The following is a 22,526-nucleotide window of genomic DNA, read 5'->3' on the forward strand; positions in this document are numbered from 1 at the left end:
GAAGGAAAAGGAATCAATGATCAGTCAGAGTTGACAAGGCAGCCTAAGCTAGGGGTCCGGGAGGAGAACTTGGTCCTGTTTTCAGAAGCACTGAAGCGCGTCTCACCTCTCATGCCGTGCACCCGTGAAGACTGGATGGAAGCTGGTGTAACGTCCATGCAAGCGTTTTCCATGTGTCCCAACAGTTCTGTGTGTGGGGATAGGTAGTATCTCCCACCAAGCTAACCAGAACTTCTCACAGAGTATCAGAAATACCTGTCTTATTCAAGAGCCTATTTAAAGTTCCTGTAGGTATGTTGTGAGTGTGAAGAGTCCTTTAGCTGTCACAGATGCCAGGAGCCAGCTCAGAACTGCAGAAGACTAGACTAAGAAAGTAAATGCCATATGCTCATGAAGAACTGAAATGCTGCTCCTATGCCAGGGCTTTGCTGCAAGGCAAAGGCAGATGCTGCTACATAGCTGATTCTCTGGGTGCAAAAGAATCTGTTAAAGTCAGTAATGAGTATGTGTCCTGTCCCAGTTCATTACTAAACTTAGTGAGCCATCATCTTCCATTTAAGAACTTGTCTACCTCTCCTTAGCTCTTTCAGCTGGATACTATGGGCCTTGCAGTCCTACCAGCAGTTGGTGTCACCAATTACTCTACCTGAATGTAAATGAAGAAGGTAGAGAGTGCCAGTACGTAATTTCCCAAAGAATAAACCCAGCTACCTGATACTTCACCCTCCTGATAATATCCTTCCAGACATAGTAAAGTTGCTACCCAAATTGTAGCTGCTGACACAGTGTGGTAACCCAGTACCTGGTGTCAAAACACAGGTGATGACAAGGTTGAGAAACAGGGTGGTAGCAGATGCAACCTTGGCAATCCCACAATCAACGACGAAAACATGGGAGCAGCAACCATTACTATGTCCTTTGCTCAGAACCTCTCGTAGTCTGTTGATGAAATCGTAAGGAAAAAACCCTTCAGTATGGCTATTTGTGCCTGCCAGCAAGGCTAGGAAATGCTGAGGGGAACGAATGGAAGTGTATAGGTGAAGCTCCCTGCTTACCCACGAGGGTTTTCATCTTGTCCTTCTTCCCTGCTGCCGTGCAGAGCAACTGATTCAGTCAGCAGGATGAAGACAAACTGGCTTCTTTATCTGCGCTGATTGTCTCTAAACAGAAAGTGAAGCCAGCTGATGCTGGAGTCAAATGTAAATGAGGATTCATCAGATGTGTGTTTGTCTGGAACCCAGATGGGACAGAAGAATTCCTGCTGGAGCAGCAGAGGGGAAGGTATGCCATTAAAACTAATTAGCCAGAGCAGACGGGCTGGCCTGTAGGAGGGGGGTTCCTAAGGATTTAAAATGTCCTGAGCACAGAAGATAGAAGTGCAAAATAGAAAAGATAAAGGCTTTGGGAACAGTCTATATCTCAGGAAGGAGAAGGCCTAACAGCTAATTTTCTGGGGGCTGGGAAGGCAAGAAAAATACCCAAATATCTCTAGTAAAAGCAATGGGGTAAGCAGAAGAAAGTCTTCCCTTCCTTTCTGAAAATGGCTAAATAGCAGAAGCAGGAATAAAACAAGTCCTGTTTCTAAGGGACAGTGTGGGAAAGGGCAGGGTATATTGAGAAGGGAAGGAACTGAACTCTCACGGGTGCGCAGAGCACTCTGATGCTGGGCAAGTCACCTCTGTCGCACTGATCGCGGGAGGGAGGGCAGCGCAAGCCGCCCTTGTGTGATCGCCGTTCGGCAAGGAGAACGAGTGAGAGAAAGAGCTTTACAGAGATACTGACGTCTCACAAGTCTGTACCTGCATAAAGCTCCGGTGTAAGTACTACTATGCTCTGTTTATGTATTCAGAGCCATTGCAAAGCGGTTTGGTGCCAGAGCTGAGCCTGCTGCCCTGACCTTGGTGCCTCCTCCCAGCCGCTGCAGCACTCTGCTCAGCCTACAGCTGCAGAGCCACCACCCCTTTCCCCACACAGCAGCAGCTGCTGGGATTTAGGAGAGTTTTGTTTCCATTTAATGCTCCTTAAAATCCTCCTTTGCTATGGGTCTGCTCATGTGTCTCACCTTGGAGCGTGCAAGCCCAGAGAAGCCCAGATTTGCAGAATCACTTGCTGTTTCAAACTGATGTCAGGCTGGAGTTCAGCAAGTATGATGTCATGAGTATTAAGCGATGCACAAGATCCCGTATTAGTGACTATATTTAGTGTTATTCCTTCTCCATCACAGCCTTCTGTCTGCAAAAGAGATTATGGAAGAAGTTCATGTGAAGTACTTGGTACTATAGTGGCAAGCGTCATGAAAGAAGCCATCGGGGAATGAATAGTACTGTATCTATAGCAGGATTTCAATAATAGATAGTAAATGGGGCCAGGGATTTGTACTGAATAATGGGAGTGCAGGTATCAACTGGCGCTTGAGTACAAACACACCTTGTTCTCAACAAGCGGGTGGGGTATGTGAGAAACGCACGGTGTTTCCTGGGGCTGCAGGCACCCACCTCGCCCCTGCGTGTACAACAGTCTCGGCTAAGGCTGTCCAGTTTTGCTCAGCTGTGCAGTAAATTCAGAGCTGTATGATAAGAGATAATAAGTGGGATATAAGCTAGCTTATGACGGGTAAAGTAATTTTACTTTGGGCTTACCAACACTAGCAGGCGTGAGAAGGAAGATAATCTTCTCAGACCAGATGGGAGTCCATCGCCTTACTCTTCTGTGTTCTTCACAATCAGAAGGAGGCAGAAATACAAAAATGTTATATAAAAGCATATCTATAATGTAGAATTCACCTAGGTCTGAGTTTGGCTGAAGAGCACAATTTGAATAATGTAGAAGAAAAGAGATATGAACTATTGAGATTAACATTAATAAGCTATTCAGATTAATACTAAGAGGGGAAGGAAGGCCTACTGGAAATCTATGAAATTTCTTCTTGAAACATGGTTCAGGTAACAAATGTGAGCATCCCACTTCAACGCAAGGCATGAAGTTGGCACCAACAATTAACGCTGAACTTTGTTTCAGGACGTTGGGCAACCCGGGTGCCCGTACCAGTGGCAAGCTTCATTCTCTCTTTCCTGGACCCACCACCTGCCCACGCAGGGGCTGAGCCAGGCTGCAGAGTCTGTCAGCTCCTGCCAACTGAACAAACAAGAAATGTTTTACAGACGAGGGCTGCGTTCCCCAGCCACCTCGGAAGTGAGGAACATTGCCCATGGGGTTACTGTGCTGCTTCATGGGCATTTAGACCGTGGATTAGCTTAAGTTTCAGGCCAGGCTTGCTCTGAAATGTCACTTTTGCAGCCAGGCCACTTTTACTCAAGAAATGGCCATTGTGGTTTTTCCTTTCCAGAACTCTCTTTCTCCTTAATGGACTACATCAGGGTTATCAACAAGGCTTTCTGTTTAGGCAGAGATTCTGGGGTACATTTTCTCGCTACACATCAGCAAAATATGTTCCTGCTTTTTCCACAATATTACAACCTAAATATAGTGAGGTAACTGTAATTTGGGATAGTGATTGCATCATTACTAAAGGAGGAGGCAGGATGGACTGAATGAAAGGATGCTGTCACAGAGGAATTTGGATGTGAAGAGCAACTGCCGGGTGCAGAAGAGAGAATGCCGTGAACCAGCAAGAATATAGATCAAGCAAAACAGACTGAAGAGCAGCAAAGGAGGGAAGAAAGCAGGGTATGATGAAGCTGACATGTAAGACAGGCAATTGTTCTGTAGCCCGAATTTAAAGACAAGGGCTCATGGAGACCTTCATCTGTGGAGAGGGAAAGAAGATGGGGGCTCCACAGTCTGCAGGGAGAGGTTTTCTCAGCAACGATGTACTGGATGGATGTGAAAAGGCGAGACAAGCAGGCCAAGGAGGAAAGAATTGCGTCAGGCAAGGCAAAAGGATATTTTGGTACTTGATTTTGCAAGGGTTTAACAAGATTTGGCTCCGGAGCCAGATGTAGCTGTGATATAAGGAAATTGTGTGCCATTTGGATGCTACCTGCTTCCATGGCAGAGGATGTGCTGCTTGCTCCATCCCCATCTGCCTACAGTCAGAGCGGTTCTTATCCTCCGGAATAGTTGCCAGCCTTAAGCAGCAATAATTATCTGTATGTGACCCAGCACTGTGACTGCTCGATTTCCTCATCTGAATTTCTGGAGATTAAGTAAAATGTAACTGTCAGTGGATTTCTGTGTTTCTACTGATACGTAGCTGGTAAAGATGCCGTGTTGACAAATGATAGGGGAAAAATAAACTATGCTCTGCTAATTGCAGACTTCTGAGGAGAGGAGTTGAGACCTTTTTCTCTCTTAAAAAGGTTTGTTTATTAAATATAGTATCAACGCTCAGCAAATTAAAGACCACTCTCAACATCTTTTTTCTTAAGAAGAAAAAGGACAAGATACTAGACATCTCCTGCACCCACAAATGCCTCTCCTTAAAAAAAAAAAAAGCAGAGTTACTGTTTGGCTTCAGTCCGAGGCATGGATGTGGGGAGTTGAGCTCTTGTACTTTTCCTTAACCTAAATAGGGGACGGAGAAACCAGCGCTGGTTCCCTCCGGGCTTTTTGCCATCTGTCTCTGCCTCCCCGTTTCTCCCACAGCCTTGTTTGCCTCCCATGATGTACAGAACGTGTGTGGATACAGATGTCAGACTCTGACTTGCCGAGAGCTCTTTTTTGACCAGGGGCCAACCTTGCAGCTCGCATGAGTCCCTGATGAATCCTAAGCATGTACTGTCTTGTACTGATGTGTCTTGGTCCACCACCTGATTTTTATAAAGGATCATCATAAAATGCCTCAATGAATGTGTGTGTCCACCTACTTCATCAAAATATATAAGTGTTACTGGGGGAAATTTCCATAGATTTAAAAAAAAAAAATTCAGTATACTTTAGCAAATGTGTGTGTTTGGGATGGGCCCCTCTGCCCCACACTGACGCCTAAGTGTGCTGATGGTCAGGGTGGAATTCCCTTTTAAAAATTCCATTTTTAGGGAGAAAAGTCATTTGTTAGGCAAAAAAGCAAAAGAAGAAAGCAGGTTTGGGGTTGTTTGGGGTTTCCTTTTTTTTTCTGGTTAAGATTTATTTTGAACACTACCTGAAAATACTGAAACAGTGCTCTGATTTGCACCAACTATTTGGTAACACCTTTCTTTGGCCCGTCTTTGCATTGACATCTGATTCTTAACTGAGCCAGTTCTAACTCAGTTTTTGTGACTTCTCTTGCAATTAAGACAGCTTGTTGGTTGATTTTCTTGTCAGTAAAGATCTTAAAACGACTTTCAGGCAGTCTTTCCTCCCTCCCCTACAACAGCCCAGACGTGTTCTATGTCACCCTGTTTTCTGGCAGAGTCCCCATGGCCATGGACAACCCTGTGGGTTAGGGGAGTTTGCCTTCTCATTTTTTTCCTCCATCCTTCTTCGGTTTAAGCAGGTCTCTGGGAATCTGAAGATGCAGCTCCCTCAAACTCGGCTCCCATGCTTTCTGAACTGATCAAACAGGCAGAGCTTCATCCCCGTGTTCCCACCTTCATACTGCCTTGGAAGTAATAAGGAAGGCAATTTTTTTAAGCTTTTTGACAAGTGATACTCGAGGCATGTGAATGTTTATTTGACTTTTCCTCATTAGTAATGGTAGCATATTTTTAAATATTACTGTCTTCCTGTAAGTTGAAGGCTATTGCTATAATACCGTAATATCTCACTTTCAAGATGGAGAACAGAAACTTCAGCCTGGGCACACTGTTCAGAAGTCTGTAGTTGCATACTTTTGAAATATCTTTGTTTTAATGAAAATACATTGATTAAATTGTAAATTAAGCGTGAATTTTTATTTCAGTCTTTCTTAGCATATTTTCAGTTCTCCAGACTGTGACTGAGGACCATGTGCTTTAGCTGAAAACAGATTTTCATGTGTTTAAGCCATTTTATTCAGACGTTGGTATGTCTGAAAAGTGCTGGGTATGGGATCCCATGAACTCTACTCCAGTGCTTTCACTCCCGTTGGCACGCTTTCACCATCACTGATTTCAGTTTAGACTGCCATCTCCAGTTCATCCCTGATATTGTTTATGATGCATCTGATATGTTTAATAGGTGCATTATATGCATATGTATTTATGTGTATTATAGATAGACATGTAGATATATGCATGCATGCATACATATATATATTGTTGTTTAATATGTATCTAGATTAAAAGGTGTTGGGCATAACACTGCTTAGCTGGATTCAATTACTAACCAGGCATCAGCTGAAGGGCAGGGGGATGTCTGGCTCCTTTGAACCAAGCTGACAACGTTGCCCGGCGCTCACAGATGTCTGGAGCCGATGTGGGTTTTGTTCGTGCCCTTTCTGAACGTCCTCGACAAACGTGCCTGGCCATCTCTCGGCTGCCAAGAAACCTGATGCAATCCTATTTTATAGCTGGGCTCCAAGGGGATTGTACATTGTGGGCCTAGAAAAAGTAATTGATCTCTGAAATGTTCAGACGGAAGATATTTTAAGGTTTATTAAAAAAAAAACCCAAACCAACATTAAAAACCCCAGTACTTTAGATCTTGACCCATAAAAATATCGGGTGGGCAGAGTATTCAAACTAGACTTTTGCTGCATAGTGGTCCCATCTATTCTTTCTTACTTGCCAGGACCCAAGTTCAAGAGCATGCATTTCTTCTGGAAAAAAACAGTAATTTCACTGTACCTCATATTTAGTAACTGTCATCGCTTCTACTTCCTGATTTCATTTAGCAAAGTCATCAACAGTCATATGAGAAACTAGGATCCCTGGACTCAGTTTATGGCAAACAAATTAGTAGTGTTCGCACTTACAGGTATTATTTTGAGGTAGGAACTGGGGGTACCTGCGGGGTTGTGTGAGAAAACACTTAAATGAGTGAGATAATTGAGTGGAAAATCTTAACAGAAAGGTAAAAGACTCTTTTCAAAATAATTTTTGTCCAATGATCACTTCAGCTGTATTCTGTTATGTCTTGACTTAGCAAATGCATGTTTTAAGGCTTTGCATTAATACTTGGCACTCCTTTGGAACAGAATTGAAAGAGGAGAGATAATTTGTGTTAAACAGAGCCTGAACTGTGAACTTGTCTTGAATGTCAGCTTAGGTGCTTCTTTAACAGGGACAACAGGAATGTAATTTGTCATATGAGTGCACCAAGCTAGTCATGAGTCAAGATATCATAATGGGTAATTGCTCTTCACCTCATGCAAACATTTGGGTTTGGACACATGCTTTTTCTTTTTCTTCTCCTTTTTCTCCTTTTTCTTCTTTTTCTTTTTTTTCTTTCTCTTTTTCTTTCTCTTTTTCTTTTTCTTTTCCTTTTTCTTTTTCTTTCTCTTTTCCTTTTTCTTTTCCTTCTTTCTCTTTTCCTTTCTCTTTTCCTTTCTCTTTTCCTTTCTCTTTTCCTTTCTCTTTTCCTTTCTCTTTTCCTTTCTCTTTTCCTTTCTCTTTTCCTTTCTCTTTTTCTTTTTCTTCTTAACTTTTGTGTGTAGCAGCCGATGGGAAATCCATTGGAGTGTGCTACTGGGAGCCTGAAGAGCTGGACTCCACTGGCAGCTTGGTTTTTAAATACTTTATGGTCACTGTAAAACCATTGGAGATCCAGGAGTGAAGTGCATACAATTACTGCAAAATATTAATAACTGCTGTAATTCCAGGGGAAGAAGAAACAGTGGTGCTTAAAGGAAGACAAGCATAAAGTTAATAACTGTGCTTTAAACGGGCACAGTTCACAGCATTTTGATCTTCTAGTAATACAGGGGCTACAAAGAAAGCACAGCTGAAGAAACCAACACAGTCCACTCCCGTCCTTCAATAAAGGACAGCTAATAGAATGAAAAGTTATTTATAAAAAAAAAAATTTAAAAGCCCCAAAAACCACCTCTGTCTTTCATACATAAAAGGAATTGATCATAGTTAGTTTTATAATACAAGCAATAATATTCTGAAAATTAAAATATGTAGAGGAAAATTTATGAAAATGAAACAATTGCTTAGTGTTTTGCATTTTTTACTAATACATAAGGGAACATGAGGTGAGTATTTTGATTTATAAATAACTGCATGATGGAATAATATTGACTTTTTTCAGACGTGACTTATGTGTTAAGTATTTCTTGCCTTTATAACTGGAAGGGGAAGCCGAAATATTTGAAATGTGGTTTTCTTTGGTATGTAATTAAACTATAAATGACCTTTTTGTTGTTAATCTGTATCTTCTAATTTTAAAAGTTTTGTGATTTATTAGCAGGAAAAACTTCTGCCAGTCTTGCACCCTTAATCAGAAGATCCTGTCACCATCGAATGCTCCAGACACAGCCAGTGTTCCCCATCCACCTTCAAGTCCCATAGCATAATCTGGAAGAACAAACATGGTGCCTTTGCTACCGTGAGAAGGTATCAGTTTGTACAACTACAGATTTATTTTGGTTTAATGTCTTTAGGTGTTGTAAACATTCTGGGAAAGCTGCTATGTTTTTCTCCATGATGACTTTTTCATTGGCAGACTAGAAAATCCCAGGACAGAGTGGCTATTACCAGTTGGAAAAATTCTCCTGGATTTTTTGTCCTTTTGGTACTGCTCAGGAAATACTACCTGTTTCTTAAAATGCTGGGAAGTATTATCCCCCTCGATACAGATTGTGGAAACACAGGAGAGAGATCCAAACAAATTGCAATATTCGGTGTGTGTCTACGTGAATGTAACCTGCGTAACATCAAAAAAAGCAGGGATCGGTTCTGTTAACTGACCTCTGAATTTTTGTCACATTCTGTTGACAAATCCTGTTTCACCAAGAAACACCTCATCGAGTAACGGAAGAAGAAAAATGTATTTCACAAAAGTACAATTTTATGAGGATTATGCTTTACCGACACTATTTTAATGAGACACATGTATTTCTTGGGCCATGTAGTATCTTCCGGGGGGGGGGGGGGCGGGAAGTTTTACACTTCAGGACTCTGCTGGGCATTGTCCACAGAAATACGCACAAAAATTCGTAGCTTTACGCCCGTGGTATTATCCTAGCAAGACGCTTTAGGCGAGTAAACTGCAAAAAAACCCCAACACCCTGCGTGAGCCCTTTTTAGGCTTAAAAGTCCCGTTGCGTGGTGAAAACACCGCCTGAAATTCTTGTTCAAAACCGTAAAGACGTGAAAGGAATTGCGCGGCGGTTTTTTGCCTTTTTTCTCCCCCCCCCCCCCCCGCAGCCCTCTCGGTGTTTCCCCGCGTTTCATCATGCAGCTGCTGCCGGCGGGGGGGGGGGGGGGGCCGAGCCCGGCTGGGGGCAGGTCCGGAGCTGCCACCGCAGCACGGCCCCGCCGTTCCCCCGTCCTCACCCGCTCCTCCCCGGGTTTGGGGACCGCCGGCCGGCGTTTCTGGGCTCCAAAGCAGGAGCGGGACGGGGGGGGGCCGAGCCGGGCCGAGCCGCGCCGAGCCGCGCCCCGCGGCGGGCGGTGCAGTGGGGGAGCCGGGAAGGGGAGAGCCGACCCGGGAGGCGTGAATCATCCCGCAAATACACGCTGAGAGCTTGTGGCAGCAGAGAGCAGGGTTTGGGTTGTGTGTTTTGCCTTCCCCCCCCCCCCCCCCCCTCCAAAAACATGGCTGAAGCTGGGACGGGCTTTTTGGAACAGCTGAAATCTTGCATCGTCTGGTCCTGGACTTATCTCTGGACGCTGTGGTTCTTCATCATGCTCTTCCTGGTCTACATCTTAAGGGTGCCCTTGAAGATCAATGATAATTTAACCACAGGTAGGGTGCCGTCATCGTCGTCCCCCCCCCCCCCCTTCCCCGGTGCTCTTCTCCGCGGGCAGACCCCTCGTCCCCTTCCCACGGGGGGCGGCGGAGCCGCCCCCCGTGGGAAGGGGACGAGGGGTCTGCCCGGGGGGGACTTGGCACTGGAGGAGCTTCTCTGTCTCCCCTTTTTATGCTGGGAGTTTCGGGAAAGAAGTTCAAGATGATTTCAGGAGCATATAGGGGAGACTGTGGTCGTGCCCCTGGCTGAAGCTCGGTAGAGCTTGCAACTGTCTGGAGTTGTGTTTCACGCTGGGCTTTTCCCTAAAGGAGTCAACAGGCTGATTTTTGACTCGCAGGCTGTTTGAGTTAAAAAAATGACACGTTTGGTTTTCAAGTAGCGGCTTAAGCTGTTTATACTGGTTTTACCGGGTAAAGAGCGAAACTGCCGTTTAGCCCCGCAGTGTCTTGCTTTTTCTGTACTTTCGAGAATAACTGAGAATTCCAGGGGCTTGAGCAAAAATGTGCGGCTTGTTCAATTCACAAGCCTAAGTCAGGAGCAGCCACGAGTGGTTTACATCTCCTATGCGCCTGGTCTCAATTCATTTCCCTAACAGGCTTATCTTGGATGTAGGCTGAGTAAGTATGTAAATACAGACCCATCTTCAGTTGCGGGGCAGTTCGTTCTCTCTGGGAGCTTTCTTAGGAGCAGGTGGCATATGTGCATTTGAGGGATTTGAAAGGCAGATTGTATTTGTGGAAAATTCTTGGTTTCTTTGAAGGATAAAAAAGGACCTTGGTTATTATGGGGAGTGTGCTTGTATTTGGGGAGTATACGGAGTGGAATTAATACCTCTTCCTGTACAATTTACATTATACTCAAGCATTTTTTTAACAGGATTAAGACTTTTATTATGTTTCTGATAAAAATTAGATATCGGCTTATTCTTCTGAATGATAATAAATAATGAGCATAAAAGTTTGCTGGAAGATTATCACTGTTGCAATGGACTTTGCTTTAACTGTTAAGACTCACTAAGGTATTATGCCACTACTATACTGAATCAGCAGTAACTTATGTGGTGTTAGCCAGTCTGAATTGGGCAGTTATGTCTTTATCTTGAAATTGCTTATTTTTCCTTCCTATCTACTGTGATCATTTACTTTTTTCCCCCCACGCTGGAGAAGACTGTTTGTTTTGGGGGCAGACGAGATGTAACCCTTGCGGCATCCCTGCTGCTGGGAAAGCTGAATGTTATCTGAGTGCTTTTCGCCCCTCTTTCTGGCCTGTTCTCATTTGATAAGCCTTTGGCAAATCCGGCATCAAAGAGGAATTTAAAAAAAAAAAAAAAATTCAGCATACCGCAATTTTCACTTTAAGCGTAAACACAATTAAAAATTATTTTTAAATACTATTTTGGTCAAATTTTCTCAGTATGTCTTTGAACAAGTATCCTGTTTCTTTTGTCATTGCTGCACGCTGATTAGAACAGGATATAATTCTTGTTGCTTGATTCTTAATAATTTATGTAATGCATATGTCCCAGATAAACATTGCAGGCCATGGCTGTCAAGCAAAAATGTCAGAATGCTTTATATTATCATTTTCAATACTGGAAAAAAATTGCAGGCAACCATCTGAGACCTAATCAATCTCCTCAGGTTTCTTCCTGAGTTTGAAAGAACTAATTCGTGATGCACTTTCTCATTTGAAATGTTACTCCAGCCATCTTCAGCTGAGTCATCTTGGTTTTCGTTGAAATGTCCCAAAATGCAAGTAAAATGACAGTATGAAATCTGTAAATGGGAGAGGTTTTCACAGCTGTGTGTTTTAAGCACTGAGGGGGTTAAAAAGACTAAAGAAATTACCAGTAAGTCTCAAAGTGCCTGATGAAAATGCGTTACCAGGGGAGAACAATAGGCACAATATGGCCTTTATGCATCATCTGTTCCTAAATGGGGTTTATTAAAAAATCAGCACTGACGATAATACGAGGTTGTTTTGTTTTGTTTTGTTTTTCAAAGCTTTTGTGAATGGATTAAAATCAATCTGATTTATTGTGGATTCCCCCCCCCCCCAATCGATCACAACAGGATACTGTCATTGGTTTAAGGTTGCTCATAAAGTACCACAGCAACTGGCTCCAGATGTGACACCAATCAAATATATCTATCTCAGTGATGTGAAAATAAAAGCATAAACGTTGCTAATAAACCTTCTGCGTGACATAAAGAAATAATAAGGTGATTAAAAACAATGACCGGGCATTTTCCCAGAACAAGCTGGTTCTGTTGGTGAGTTGAGGTCAAACAAACTGGTTTTCAGAACCACCAGGCGCAGGCTTAGACAGCTGGTAAGAGAAATGCAGTTCCCCAGGTATGATTGGCACCTCACGAAGTAGTGAATTAAAAGGGTTTTAGATATTTAGATCAGACACCTTAACCCGAGTCCACAGTGGGCTGGTGCACAGTGATAGGAAGGATTAGTGTGGCATGTAAGGGAGAGTACCTACCAGAGGGACTGGTGCTTCGTACTGCTGTGTGATTTTGTTTTTCCATGCCTGATGTCAGTATTTTTAAAAGGAAGTGGAAGAGCTGGAGAAGATAGTGGAAAAATGATTTAAGGGCTGGAGAGAAGCATCAGAATAAGAGATTTTGCTTGGGGGGTGATTAGATTACAGTAAGGAGGTATTGTCATGGGGGGGGGGGGAATAAGTGGCCTTTTAATCATGAAAAGAATAATAAGAATTGATGATTGGAAGCAGAGGGCAAACTCAATTTAGTTGTAATCAGGCATCAATTTTTAACAAAACGTGGATCAGCTGCTAAAGGAACCTTTGGGTTTGCCATGTCTGAAAGTCTTCAAATCAGATGGCGACATACGAGTCACTGGTGTTCCTACAGCCTTAAATCGGTTTTCAGCCAGGGCTCGGGCAGCGGGCTGTGCAACGGCGGCGGTCAGAGTAATTACGGATGGTCTCGCCAAATAGTCCAGTGGTCACTTCTAGCGGTAAGTTTTCTTAAGATGAAGTGTGGGGCCCTTTTTCCCCCTCTTTTGACGTCGTACAGGTGTGCACACCCCGAGCATTTGGTGGCTCTGGTGGTGCAAGTCAGTCATCCTGTGTGTTTCATTGGGCTTCCAGGCTTGAAAGTCCTCGCAGTTTGGGGCGAGCATAATTTCAGTATCCGCAGTGGAGTACATTGCTGTGATGCAATCAAAGGGAAATCTAGTCTGTCATATAAAAATATTAATGTTAAATCCAATTGTGGTGTTTCATGGTTTTTTTTCATTTTGTTGAAGCTTGATGTGCAAATCAAATCATAAAATCCTTTATGAATAGGAGTGTTTGAACTGTTCTGACTGTACCATACCATTAGCCAGGAAGCAAGAGAGAAGACTTAATATGCCAGGCTAAAATATTAAATACAGAGTGAGTAGTTGAGGAAGCGGATGTTATCATCTTATTCCAAAATAATTAAAATAAACATGATTATTTTATATAACATGCTGTATTTTCCTCCTATGTTGGCACTTGCACAATTTCTGAATGCCACGCTAATCTGAACTAAGACACACCTCTTCTAAAAATGTGCAGCCCTGCTTGTTTTTCCTGATATAACAGTTTGGCTTTCTAGTCATATCCTAAGAAGGAAAGAGTCCCAGAAGTTAAACACTTTCTGATGATTTTGTTTATCCTTTCAAAGCGCAACAGAAGGATGGATTTAATAACTGGCTTGTGACGAGGCAGGCAGGAGGAAACCTTTGGGTTGCTGAGGGTAGAGAAATCGGAAAAAAACTGATTTCCTAGCAGTGTAAATAATAAATATATGGGTATGAGCTCTGGGTTGAATCTGTCTCTGTTGGTGTCTGTAGCGTATTAGTAGCTTTCTGCGGGACATCCCGCTTCAGCTGCGCTGGAGCCAGGCCCCCATACTGTTACCAGTTGAACATCTAGAGAAGGGAGGGTTAGAAACCTACAGCGTAGCGTGAAAGAAAGCAAGTAACGTTGTCCTGCTGGGCCCCTGAGGTCAGCAAGCCTGGGAGAACTGCAGCTGGAGGAGGAAAACCACGTCACCTTGGTGAGGAGCTGGTGGCTGTGACAAAGTTGTGTTCTTGAGGAACACGGTGTCTTTCTTCATTTATTATTATTATTATTATTATTATTATTATTATTATTATTATTATTATTATTTTCCCACTGAAATAATTACCTAGGGTTATAATTAATGGGGGATTTGTGACCATGTAATAGGTCCCTCATAAAGCCCAGAAACACTGTGCACGGTGCCAGCCGTCTGGAGAGGGGGAGAAGGAGGCTGATGTGAAGCGATGCTTGCGGCACTGGCCAACACCAGATCGCTCACTCACCGCCGGGGTTTGTGCATGCGTGGGCAGGAGGACAGAGCAGACGTGTTGGAAGTGCCTCCTCTGCTCCCTGTACAATTGGGGGTAACAACGTTTTCTCTTCATCCAAGAGTCTCTCTGAAGACACAAAACCGGAGAGGTTTTTAGGCAGCCAGATGCTACGGTGATCTGGTCCACCTCAGGTGCGTTCGCTGATGCGTGTGTTGCACAGGCTTCGCTAAGCAAAGCGCTTGGACCACTCCTGTCTCACTGAACCCTCATTTTATGAAAACTGCCCGGTATTTAACCATGCAGGAAAGCTGGGTGTGATTCTATAAGCAGAAATACTGCGGGAGATGAGGAGATGGAGCACGCCTCTCGGGTTTAGGCTATGCTGTCTTTTAGGATGGTGGGTGCTGTCAGTGAAGCTCATCTCGTCTTTCTGATCCTCCCTTTCTGGGCTTCCTGACCTTGCAGGCCCATACCGGGCACTGGTGCAATGTGCTCCAGTAGGTTGCAGTGTGAGAAATAAGTAACTTTTCATTCCCGTGGTCTCAAATTCAAGTAGCAGCAGTAAATATTCACCTGTTATTAAAATTTAACTAATGGTCACCTTTTTCCTGCTGGTGATATTTGGCCACCTGGAGCTGTGTGTGCGCAGAGCTATGGTGATAAACCACCCTTAGGGCAGAAGGTTTTTTGGGGGGACTGGATGCCTGGGGGTTTGTCCTCCCCGGGCCAGGGAGCACTGCCAGGGAGCACGCTGGTGCCGGGGGCTGCCGGTGCCGGCGCGGTGTGCGCGGTCACTGTAGCCACCGTGTGCGTTGTGGTGTGTTTGCTGCGATAGCATCTTGACAGCGCGGTCAGGAGGTATTGTTCCCCTTCATAAATTTAAGCCCGGGAAGTTCATCATGAAGGTTGGAAAGCATTGACCTGACGAAGGCCAGGGAGCTTCAAATGGATTAAAAATGAGTGAACAGCTTATTTCTTGCGAGAAGAACTGAAGGACAGTTACTTTTATGTTTGCGGTCTTGGTGGTAGTTGCTTGGCCTTCTTTCAAAGTCATCTGCCATCGCCGTGATGGGTTTCCCTGTAAGCATCTACCGCATGGACTACAGAAGTGAGTATGGTGGCGTGTCCACGGAAAGCCTGGAGCAAAACTCTGATGCCACCAAAAGGAGATGGAAAAACTCTTAACTCCCTGCAAGTGTAGATTTTTTTTTTTAATTTTTTTTTTGGTATGAACTTCCCTGTTGAAAGTAAGATTTTAAACACATGACCACTTCTGGCAAGGTCAGCATTAATTCTGCATACGGATTTCACAGAATCAGTTATATATGGGTAGTTTACCCATTGACCCCAAATCACTTGTCTTAATTTTTGCATTTCTCAGAATGTAAATGAAGTCTTTCCTAAGTACTGTGCTTATTTTCTGCAGTTCTAATGGAATTAAAGTAAACAGTGTTTTGTTTACTGTTAACCTCCCTCTTCAGTTGTATCAGTTACAGCACCATGAAGCACCCACAGTGGCTCCCGAGCCTCCAGACAGGGTTTGGATGTTAAAGGTTTCTTCAGTCTGCCTTTTTGGGTTTTGCAAAAAAATTAGTTCTTACCTGGATATAGGCGAATATTCAAGAGGTTATTATAAAACAGATTTTAACCATTTTAAGCATGTGTATTTTCAGCATGGTATGCTTGGAAACTCTCCCTTTAATTTTTATGGGAAAGAATATGACGTGCATGAAAGTAGTGTGTTATTTTTGACAAAAGTCTTTATAGATGAAACTTGGGATTCTCGTGGGGGGAAAAGCCCTAACAAAACTTCTTAAATCAATTCCCAATGGACGCAGTGTACAATGATACTTGTTTTCTACGATTTTGGCATTTCTTCACGAGTTTGATTTTTTGATTGAGCTTAATTTTTTCAGTCAGCATCAAATGTGGGAAACTGAGTGAAGTTTGTAGCAAATGCAAGGTTTTCAGAAAATACTTCTTTAAGAAATTGACTTTCGTACTACAAAAGCTTTAGAAGATTTGCAGCCAGTATTTCAGGGGAAATGTTTAAGCTAGAGCCTTCAGAATAATATTTGATAAAATCTTGAGTGAGCTTACTGTAATACTGGCTAATACGCAACTGCGGAGTTGTACTGCCAGCTTCTAACTGAAGGCTAATGTCCTCCGTGTTCTGATGAAAATCTTCAGAAGTGCTCCTAAAACTGCATATATGTAGTGGCATTTTCCCAAAGCGGCCACTGAGTACCCAGATGAATTCAGCCCAAAGGAACATAAGCCCCATTGTTGACAGAGGTCATAGGTCCTGTTTGTCTGAGCGGTCACGAAAATACTACTATTCTAAATTCAAGGAAAAATTAAAAATAGCTTTGGTTTTGTGGTTATTTTGTAAACAAAGCAAATGCAAAAATCTAGATCATAAATTTGCATTTGTGAAAGATGCAAGAAGTGCTAAGTAGTGTCAGTGCCTAAAGGTCCGAAAAGAGAGAGAAATACATAATTCTGTGCCAAAGCTCTACGTTAATTTAAACACAGAAGGGCGTGATGCCTGCCTTGAGAGCAACATGTAGCAGGAATTAGGAAGGTGATGTAGGATAAAACACGCATTTTGGGGGGAATGGCATGCCTGTGTTTTAACATGGATTCTGAAATCTGGACCATCTCTGAGTGGAACTATGCAGAGTCTAGCAAAAACACATTGCTAGCGTAAGGAAGCTCGAACTCTTTAATCACAGAGAAGCTACAGAAGCGACTTGACGGTAGCTAAGGAGTAAGAGCTTTAATCTAGTTGACAAACATATAGTGAGCTTCCTAACTATCTGGAGTTAAAATGCATATGTTATACTTGGCAGAATTGGGGCCAAATCATCTGTGGTCTGAAGAAGCAGCCTGGCTGTGAGACATGCTGCGTGCAATGCCCTCACTTTAATAGAAACAAAGAGTTGAGAGGTGATTGCTAACGTTGTAAACTATATGGTGGGAAGAAAGTAGCAGGTACTAAAGTAGCCTTTAATATAGGGGAGACAAATCTCACAAAAATGGGTGGCTGCAAGCTGAATCCAGAGGAATTCACATGCGAAGTATGTTTTTAAAGGAGATTTTTGAAGATGTGTGTGTTTGGACTCAACTGCTATGGCAAGCGATGCTATGGCTTTGCAGCTTTGGCTATCATGGTATTAAGACTGTCAGTGTGGTGAGGATTGCCAAGCTCAATAGTGGGGGAACTGGGAGGGAAATCTAATGGCCCGTGATAAACAGGAGAGCTGACTAGTAAAAACCCTATCATGCTGAGATTTAAAACAAAACCAACACCCAGCTGGAAGCGATGGCTGAGGGTGTGCAGGTACGTTGTGCAAGCAGGGAGGCTCCGATCGTCGTCCCCGGCTGTGCCAGGACTTCTGTGCATGTGCCAGACCACCGGCCCCACGGAGTCCAACGTTTCTGTGCGTAGCTCGGTCAGCTGGCACGCTCTGTGCTTAAGGGAGAGTTATTTGTCTTGTTGGCAAGTGGTAAAGCAAATAAAACCACTTAAGCGGTGACTTAAGTTGGATGACCGAGCAGTTTCTTCTGGACTGAAATCGACAGAAATGAACAACACTGTCAGAAAAGGATGAAGATGCAATCTTCAGTGCAGCAGTCGCAACAAGTCAGGATTCAGCTTTTTTATAACAAGGCTAGTTGTTAAGAAGATATTTTATATTTAACAAAATAAGGCCCTACTCCAGACATTTGTTGGTATGTCAAATACAAATGAGAGTTATGTTGAACTGTACAGGGAGAACTAAGGCACAGGGAAATGAGACCCCGATCCTGCAAATCTTTAATGGCATGGTTTGCTCTGCAAGCGTAGGTCCAGGGGTTGACTGCAAAGGTAATTAATATGCATGAACTCTTAACGACTAGAGCCTAAATAGTTTACCAAGGTACTGCAGGAAACCTGTAGCTAAACTGGAGATAGAGTCTCCAGTCTCTTCAGTCCAAAGGCAGTTTTCCCTCTTGTGATTTGATGGACTGTGAGGTGCCTGTGGGGATGTTACTCCTCTGTTGGCTGTTAAAGGGGGTGTCTGAAGGCCCCTTCCACCTGTTTTTAAATTAGCTCTTTGTGGCACTGGAGGCATCTATTGAAAGATTGTGTTATAAACTCCAGCTCGTCCTCGTGTCTGTGAAGTGTCATGTAGACCAGTGATGCTGTGTAAATACTAATGAGTGAAAGTTGCTTTGTAAACTCCCAGCACAGGCTAATTGGATTTTTTTGTGTGTTTCTTAGTTGGGCACTGCAGAAGGGCAACCGGTTTTAACACCGAGAACACTAAGCTTAAGCAACGATAATGCATTTAAAGACCAGAGTTGATGTCGTGCTTTCAGCAGACAGAACAAACAAGTTGTTACTGTTAAGCCTGAGGAAAAGACCTAAATTCAAAGTCCAAATCAAATCTCGCCAGCTGCTAAGAGAAGACAAAGATTTATTATTGTGGAGTCTAAACTGGAGATTTATCACTGTGGTAGATTCAATGCTTAAGTGATTAAGTGCACTTAAATATACCAATTAGAAGGATGAAAGCTATAGGGCAAAAATGAAATGCAGTTATTGTAAGATTCCTCTTCTGTACTGTGTGCCAACTGCAACCATGAGATTTAATTTCCAGCTCACTTTCTAGAAATAAACTTGGCTTATTAAATGTCAGGCCTGTTAGGTTGATATGTTAGGTCTTGTGCTCAGCAGCAAGACACACAGAGATCAGATTTAAAGCACAAGAAATGTTATCATCGTCGTCGTTTTATTTTGTAAGGCTGCCATTCCTTTCTCAAGAAAACATGCTTGTAACCTGAGAGCGCCATAGATGTTGATCTTCACATAACTAAGTGTTTTGATGACACTGCCTGTATGTTTTATGCTGAGGACTGAAAATTGTTCACAGCGTGGCTTGGTCTGGAGCAAGGTTATATGATCCACTAACGTGCTTGATCTTCCATGGGAAATTTCTCTTGCTATTTTTAATTCCGAAGTGAACTTGATAGCAGCGTACCCAGCTGGTATGTTTTACACAAATCTCAGCTTAGAGTGCCAGACTAGTCATTTCCTCAGTTTTTGGAGAGAAGGTTAAACCAGACCCCGTTAGGAAAAGGCGTGCAGCTGGCCTGTCGTAGCCTGTGCAGGGGACAAGGGGACAGAGAGTCCCCGAGTGCGACTTAGTGAGCAGGAGCCAACTTTGTGAGTAGCAGGATGCTGCACCTGAGCTGATGAGCCCTCCCTGCTGAGAGAAGGAGCTGGGGAGGTCTCGTGCAGGGCTGTACCGATGCAGACCTACTGCTTTTCGGGGCCAGAAGTGTCTCCTCGATAGCGCTTCACCTTATGGGTTTGTCTGAATGTTCTGAGTAGGCTCCTGTACTGTGCTGCGCTGGGTGGTATAGAAGTGCCTTCTGGTCCCTGTGTCCGTCTGTCCAGCGCGTTGGGTCAGGGCAAAGGAGGAGTGATACAAGCACAAGAGAATCTCCTTAGCAGTAAATATTGTCCTACATATTCCTGACCTGGGTTTCCCTCCAGAAATCTGTGTTGAGAGTCCATGGTTTAAAAGTGCTGATGACAGCTGTGTTAGCAGCAGCCCCAAAAGCCGTGTCGTCTTCAGGGGAACACAAGCCACGAGGAGCTCTCATTAGCTCCAGGACTTCTGAAGATGCTCAGGATGCAGGATTTCCCTAGACCTGGCGAGTGAGGATTTTGCCTGTGTTACAGCTGAGGGCGTTTTGTCAGCGGCTCCGCGGGAGCCAGCGTTTTCACCCTTGACGTCCTGGTGTAGCTCCCCTGCCTCCTGTGAGGAGTAGGTAGGAGCTGGGTTGTGTGGGACTGGAGAGGTGGACGGGGTTCTCTGGGTCCCGGACTCCAGTCCTCAGTCATATTTTACATTATCTTCCCGTAAAGCACTGCACTGAAAGATTTTTCCAGAACTCGGTAACTCTGATGGTTAGAAACCTCGCTCTTACTCCAGCCCAGATGTGTTCATGGCTGGCTTGCATGCGTTTGCGCTCGTGACAGCTCCCTCCTTTGCCTTCAGAAACTGCACCGCCGCCATGAGGACTGGTTCCCAATGCACTCACATGGGATTTTCCCTCCTTGTCCTCCCCGTGTGAGGCTGAGTCAGTTAGGCTGTCGTAGCCTGCTTTCCTAAAACGCCTGGATGTCCTTGATCATACTAGTAATACTCTACTCTTTCAGTTTTCTATCCGTTTCGTCATTGGGTAACCAGCGTTGTATATCATACGCCAAGGTGAGGCTTCGTTAACTGCCTTATACAGCGTAATTAATCTTTCTCGCCTTCCACTGGAAATACTTTGCTGTGTAGTCCTATGGTTAAAATTGCCTTTTTTGTGTCAGTATCTCCTTGGGGGACCGTAGCAGTATGTGGTCATAGGGTAGGTGTGGACCTGTCACGCCAGCTGACCAGCTGCAAGCAGAAGCCCTTGGTGGTCCCTTGCCCTTTGCACCGTTAACTTTGATCCGGCTTCTCTGGCAGCTCATACCAGCTGCCTTCTGTACCCTTCTGGTTTCGGTAATGAAAATATTCATTAAGGTTCAGCTGACAGCTCCATGGGCTCTCCTCATAGCCCAGTGCTCCCAGGCAAGCTCCAGGTTTCTCCATCTCTGCCCGTTCCTCTCTCTCTTCCCCACTACTCGTGTTTTAACTAACTTCTTATGGCACTGTCAAATACTTTACTGAAATCCAGACAGTTTAGAGCTACTCATTTTTCGTGGCTAGAAAACTGGCTATTTTTAATAAAGAGACACATCTGGTTGGTCTGTCACGATTTATTTATTTTGCGTTTTATCCAATTTTTCATTTACCTGCATTGCTTAATTTATTGTTATCTTTAAAATTCTGAGGTTTCACATAGTACTGCTTTGTCAGTAGTGCAGTGGCTTGGGTCTGCGTATTAAATGTTGAAATATGAGGTATTCTGGCATAGTTTGGGGACTTTCATCAGTTCATTAAAACTGTCTTGATGCTGAGCTTGATTTTTTCAAATGCCACTTCTTTCAGTAAGATGATTTATGTATATACCCTTCATCTTGCACTCAGCCATGTCTTGAATGTGTTAAGCTCTTTGAATTATGTCTCTCTTTCTCCTGTCACAATATCTCTTTTCTTGCACTTACTTTTATTATTTTTTTTCCTCCACATTCAACAGTTTCGTTCCCTTTCAAAAGTGAAATAAGTATTCACTTTGTTTCGGGTACTACTGTATCCTATTTCTCACGTTACTGTCTCATTATTTATTTTGTTGAAGTAATCTTACTAATTTGCTGGGTTTATTTTGATATATATTAAGTGTTTTTATACAACTCTTAAGGTATAACTCAGTCTGACTTTTAGCAGATACAATTTTATTCGTGTGCCTTTTGTCCTCACCAAAGAAGAAGGGAATCTTTGAACATCCCAGGTCTTGTGGGTGTTACTTGTACAGGGCTGATGTTGCTTTATTTTAAAGCCTTAGCTGATAGATTGGCATCTGTGAGGTAGGAATGGAATTTAACTTCCCACAATTATTTTTAGAAAGTCTGTGTTGCAGTTCTGGCCTCCTTGAAGCAGTCGGCAAAGCTCCTGCTGACTCTAATGAAATGACTGCGTTGCCCCAAGAGTTTTTTGACATTAGGTCCTGGTAGAAGAGGGTATTTAGCGTGAATGACTCCCAAACAGCCCCCAGCAATCTGAAATAAGTCTGCACATTCGCTGGTTTCTTGTGTTTGGAACATCACAGGTATCAAGAAACTGAGAACTGATAGCAGTGCAGGTTAGACAGCATTAAATAAAGATATTTAGTTAGTATTATGTGTTAAAAAAGCTGACTTGTCTAAACCTAAACTGTGAAGCTTCTCAGGTGCTTTTATGTTTAAAGAGTTTTAACCAGTTATCTTCCCACACATATTTTTAAGCTCTTGAATTTGCAAGATAAATTTTCAGTTTTACAGGGTATTGTAAGCATTCTGACAATATGATGAATTTTACACGATATGAGCTAAACCCGGTAATTAGTAAATCACTCAGCTGAAAATTTTGCGTGCTTCAAGTACTATTTTGCTGCCTTCTAAAACTCAGGTAGAAATAAAATTCCCAATTTTTCTGCAGGCCACATTCAAGCTAGCAAAGACTGATGATGGAACAACATCCTTATTAGGCAATTGGTTTTATTTAGGTTTCTGAATAATTAATTAGTACTGTCCCCCTTGTGTTTGAGGGTCTAGGTCTATAAATACACAGCTCTACAAATGCTCTGTCAGTTGGGGTGCAGAGTCAGCGATGTGCAGGACTAGTCAGCATCATTTGCTACTTTCCTCAGGTGAGCTAGTAATACAGGCTTGAAATAAATATCCTATAATATCTTCATTACTAATCTGTTCTTCCCTAGATACGGTGGA

At 43.3% G+C, this 22,526-nt stretch overlaps 1 protein-coding gene across 5 annotated transcripts in view; it reads left to right on the forward strand.

Moving 5' to 3' along the window:
* Positions 1-9,609: 9,609 nt before the first annotated feature.
* The window catches only part of ST7 (suppression of tumorigenicity 7), a 157,169-nt gene continuing 144,252 nt past the window's right edge, over positions 9,610-22,526 (forward strand). For 3 of the 5 annotated variants that reach the window (XR_008235487.1, XR_008235486.1, XM_052788972.1), the window contains exon 1: positions 9,610-9,774. Coding sequence is in view for 2 of the 5 variants with exons in the window: in XM_052788972.1 (XP_052644932.1) it covers positions 9,624-9,774 (151 nt within the window). In the remaining 3 variants the exon portion in view is untranslated. Of the gene's footprint in view, positions 9,775-10,264; positions 10,396-22,526 lie in introns of those variants that run through there. The other 2 variants (XM_052788978.1, XM_052788975.1) reach the window with 2 other exon arrangements.

Source organism: Harpia harpyja, chromosome 6 (assembly GCF_026419915.1).
Source record: "Harpia harpyja isolate bHarHar1 chromosome 6, bHarHar1 primary haplotype, whole genome shotgun sequence".
Lineage (NCBI taxonomy): Eukaryota > Metazoa > Chordata > Aves > Accipitriformes > Accipitridae > Harpia > Harpia harpyja.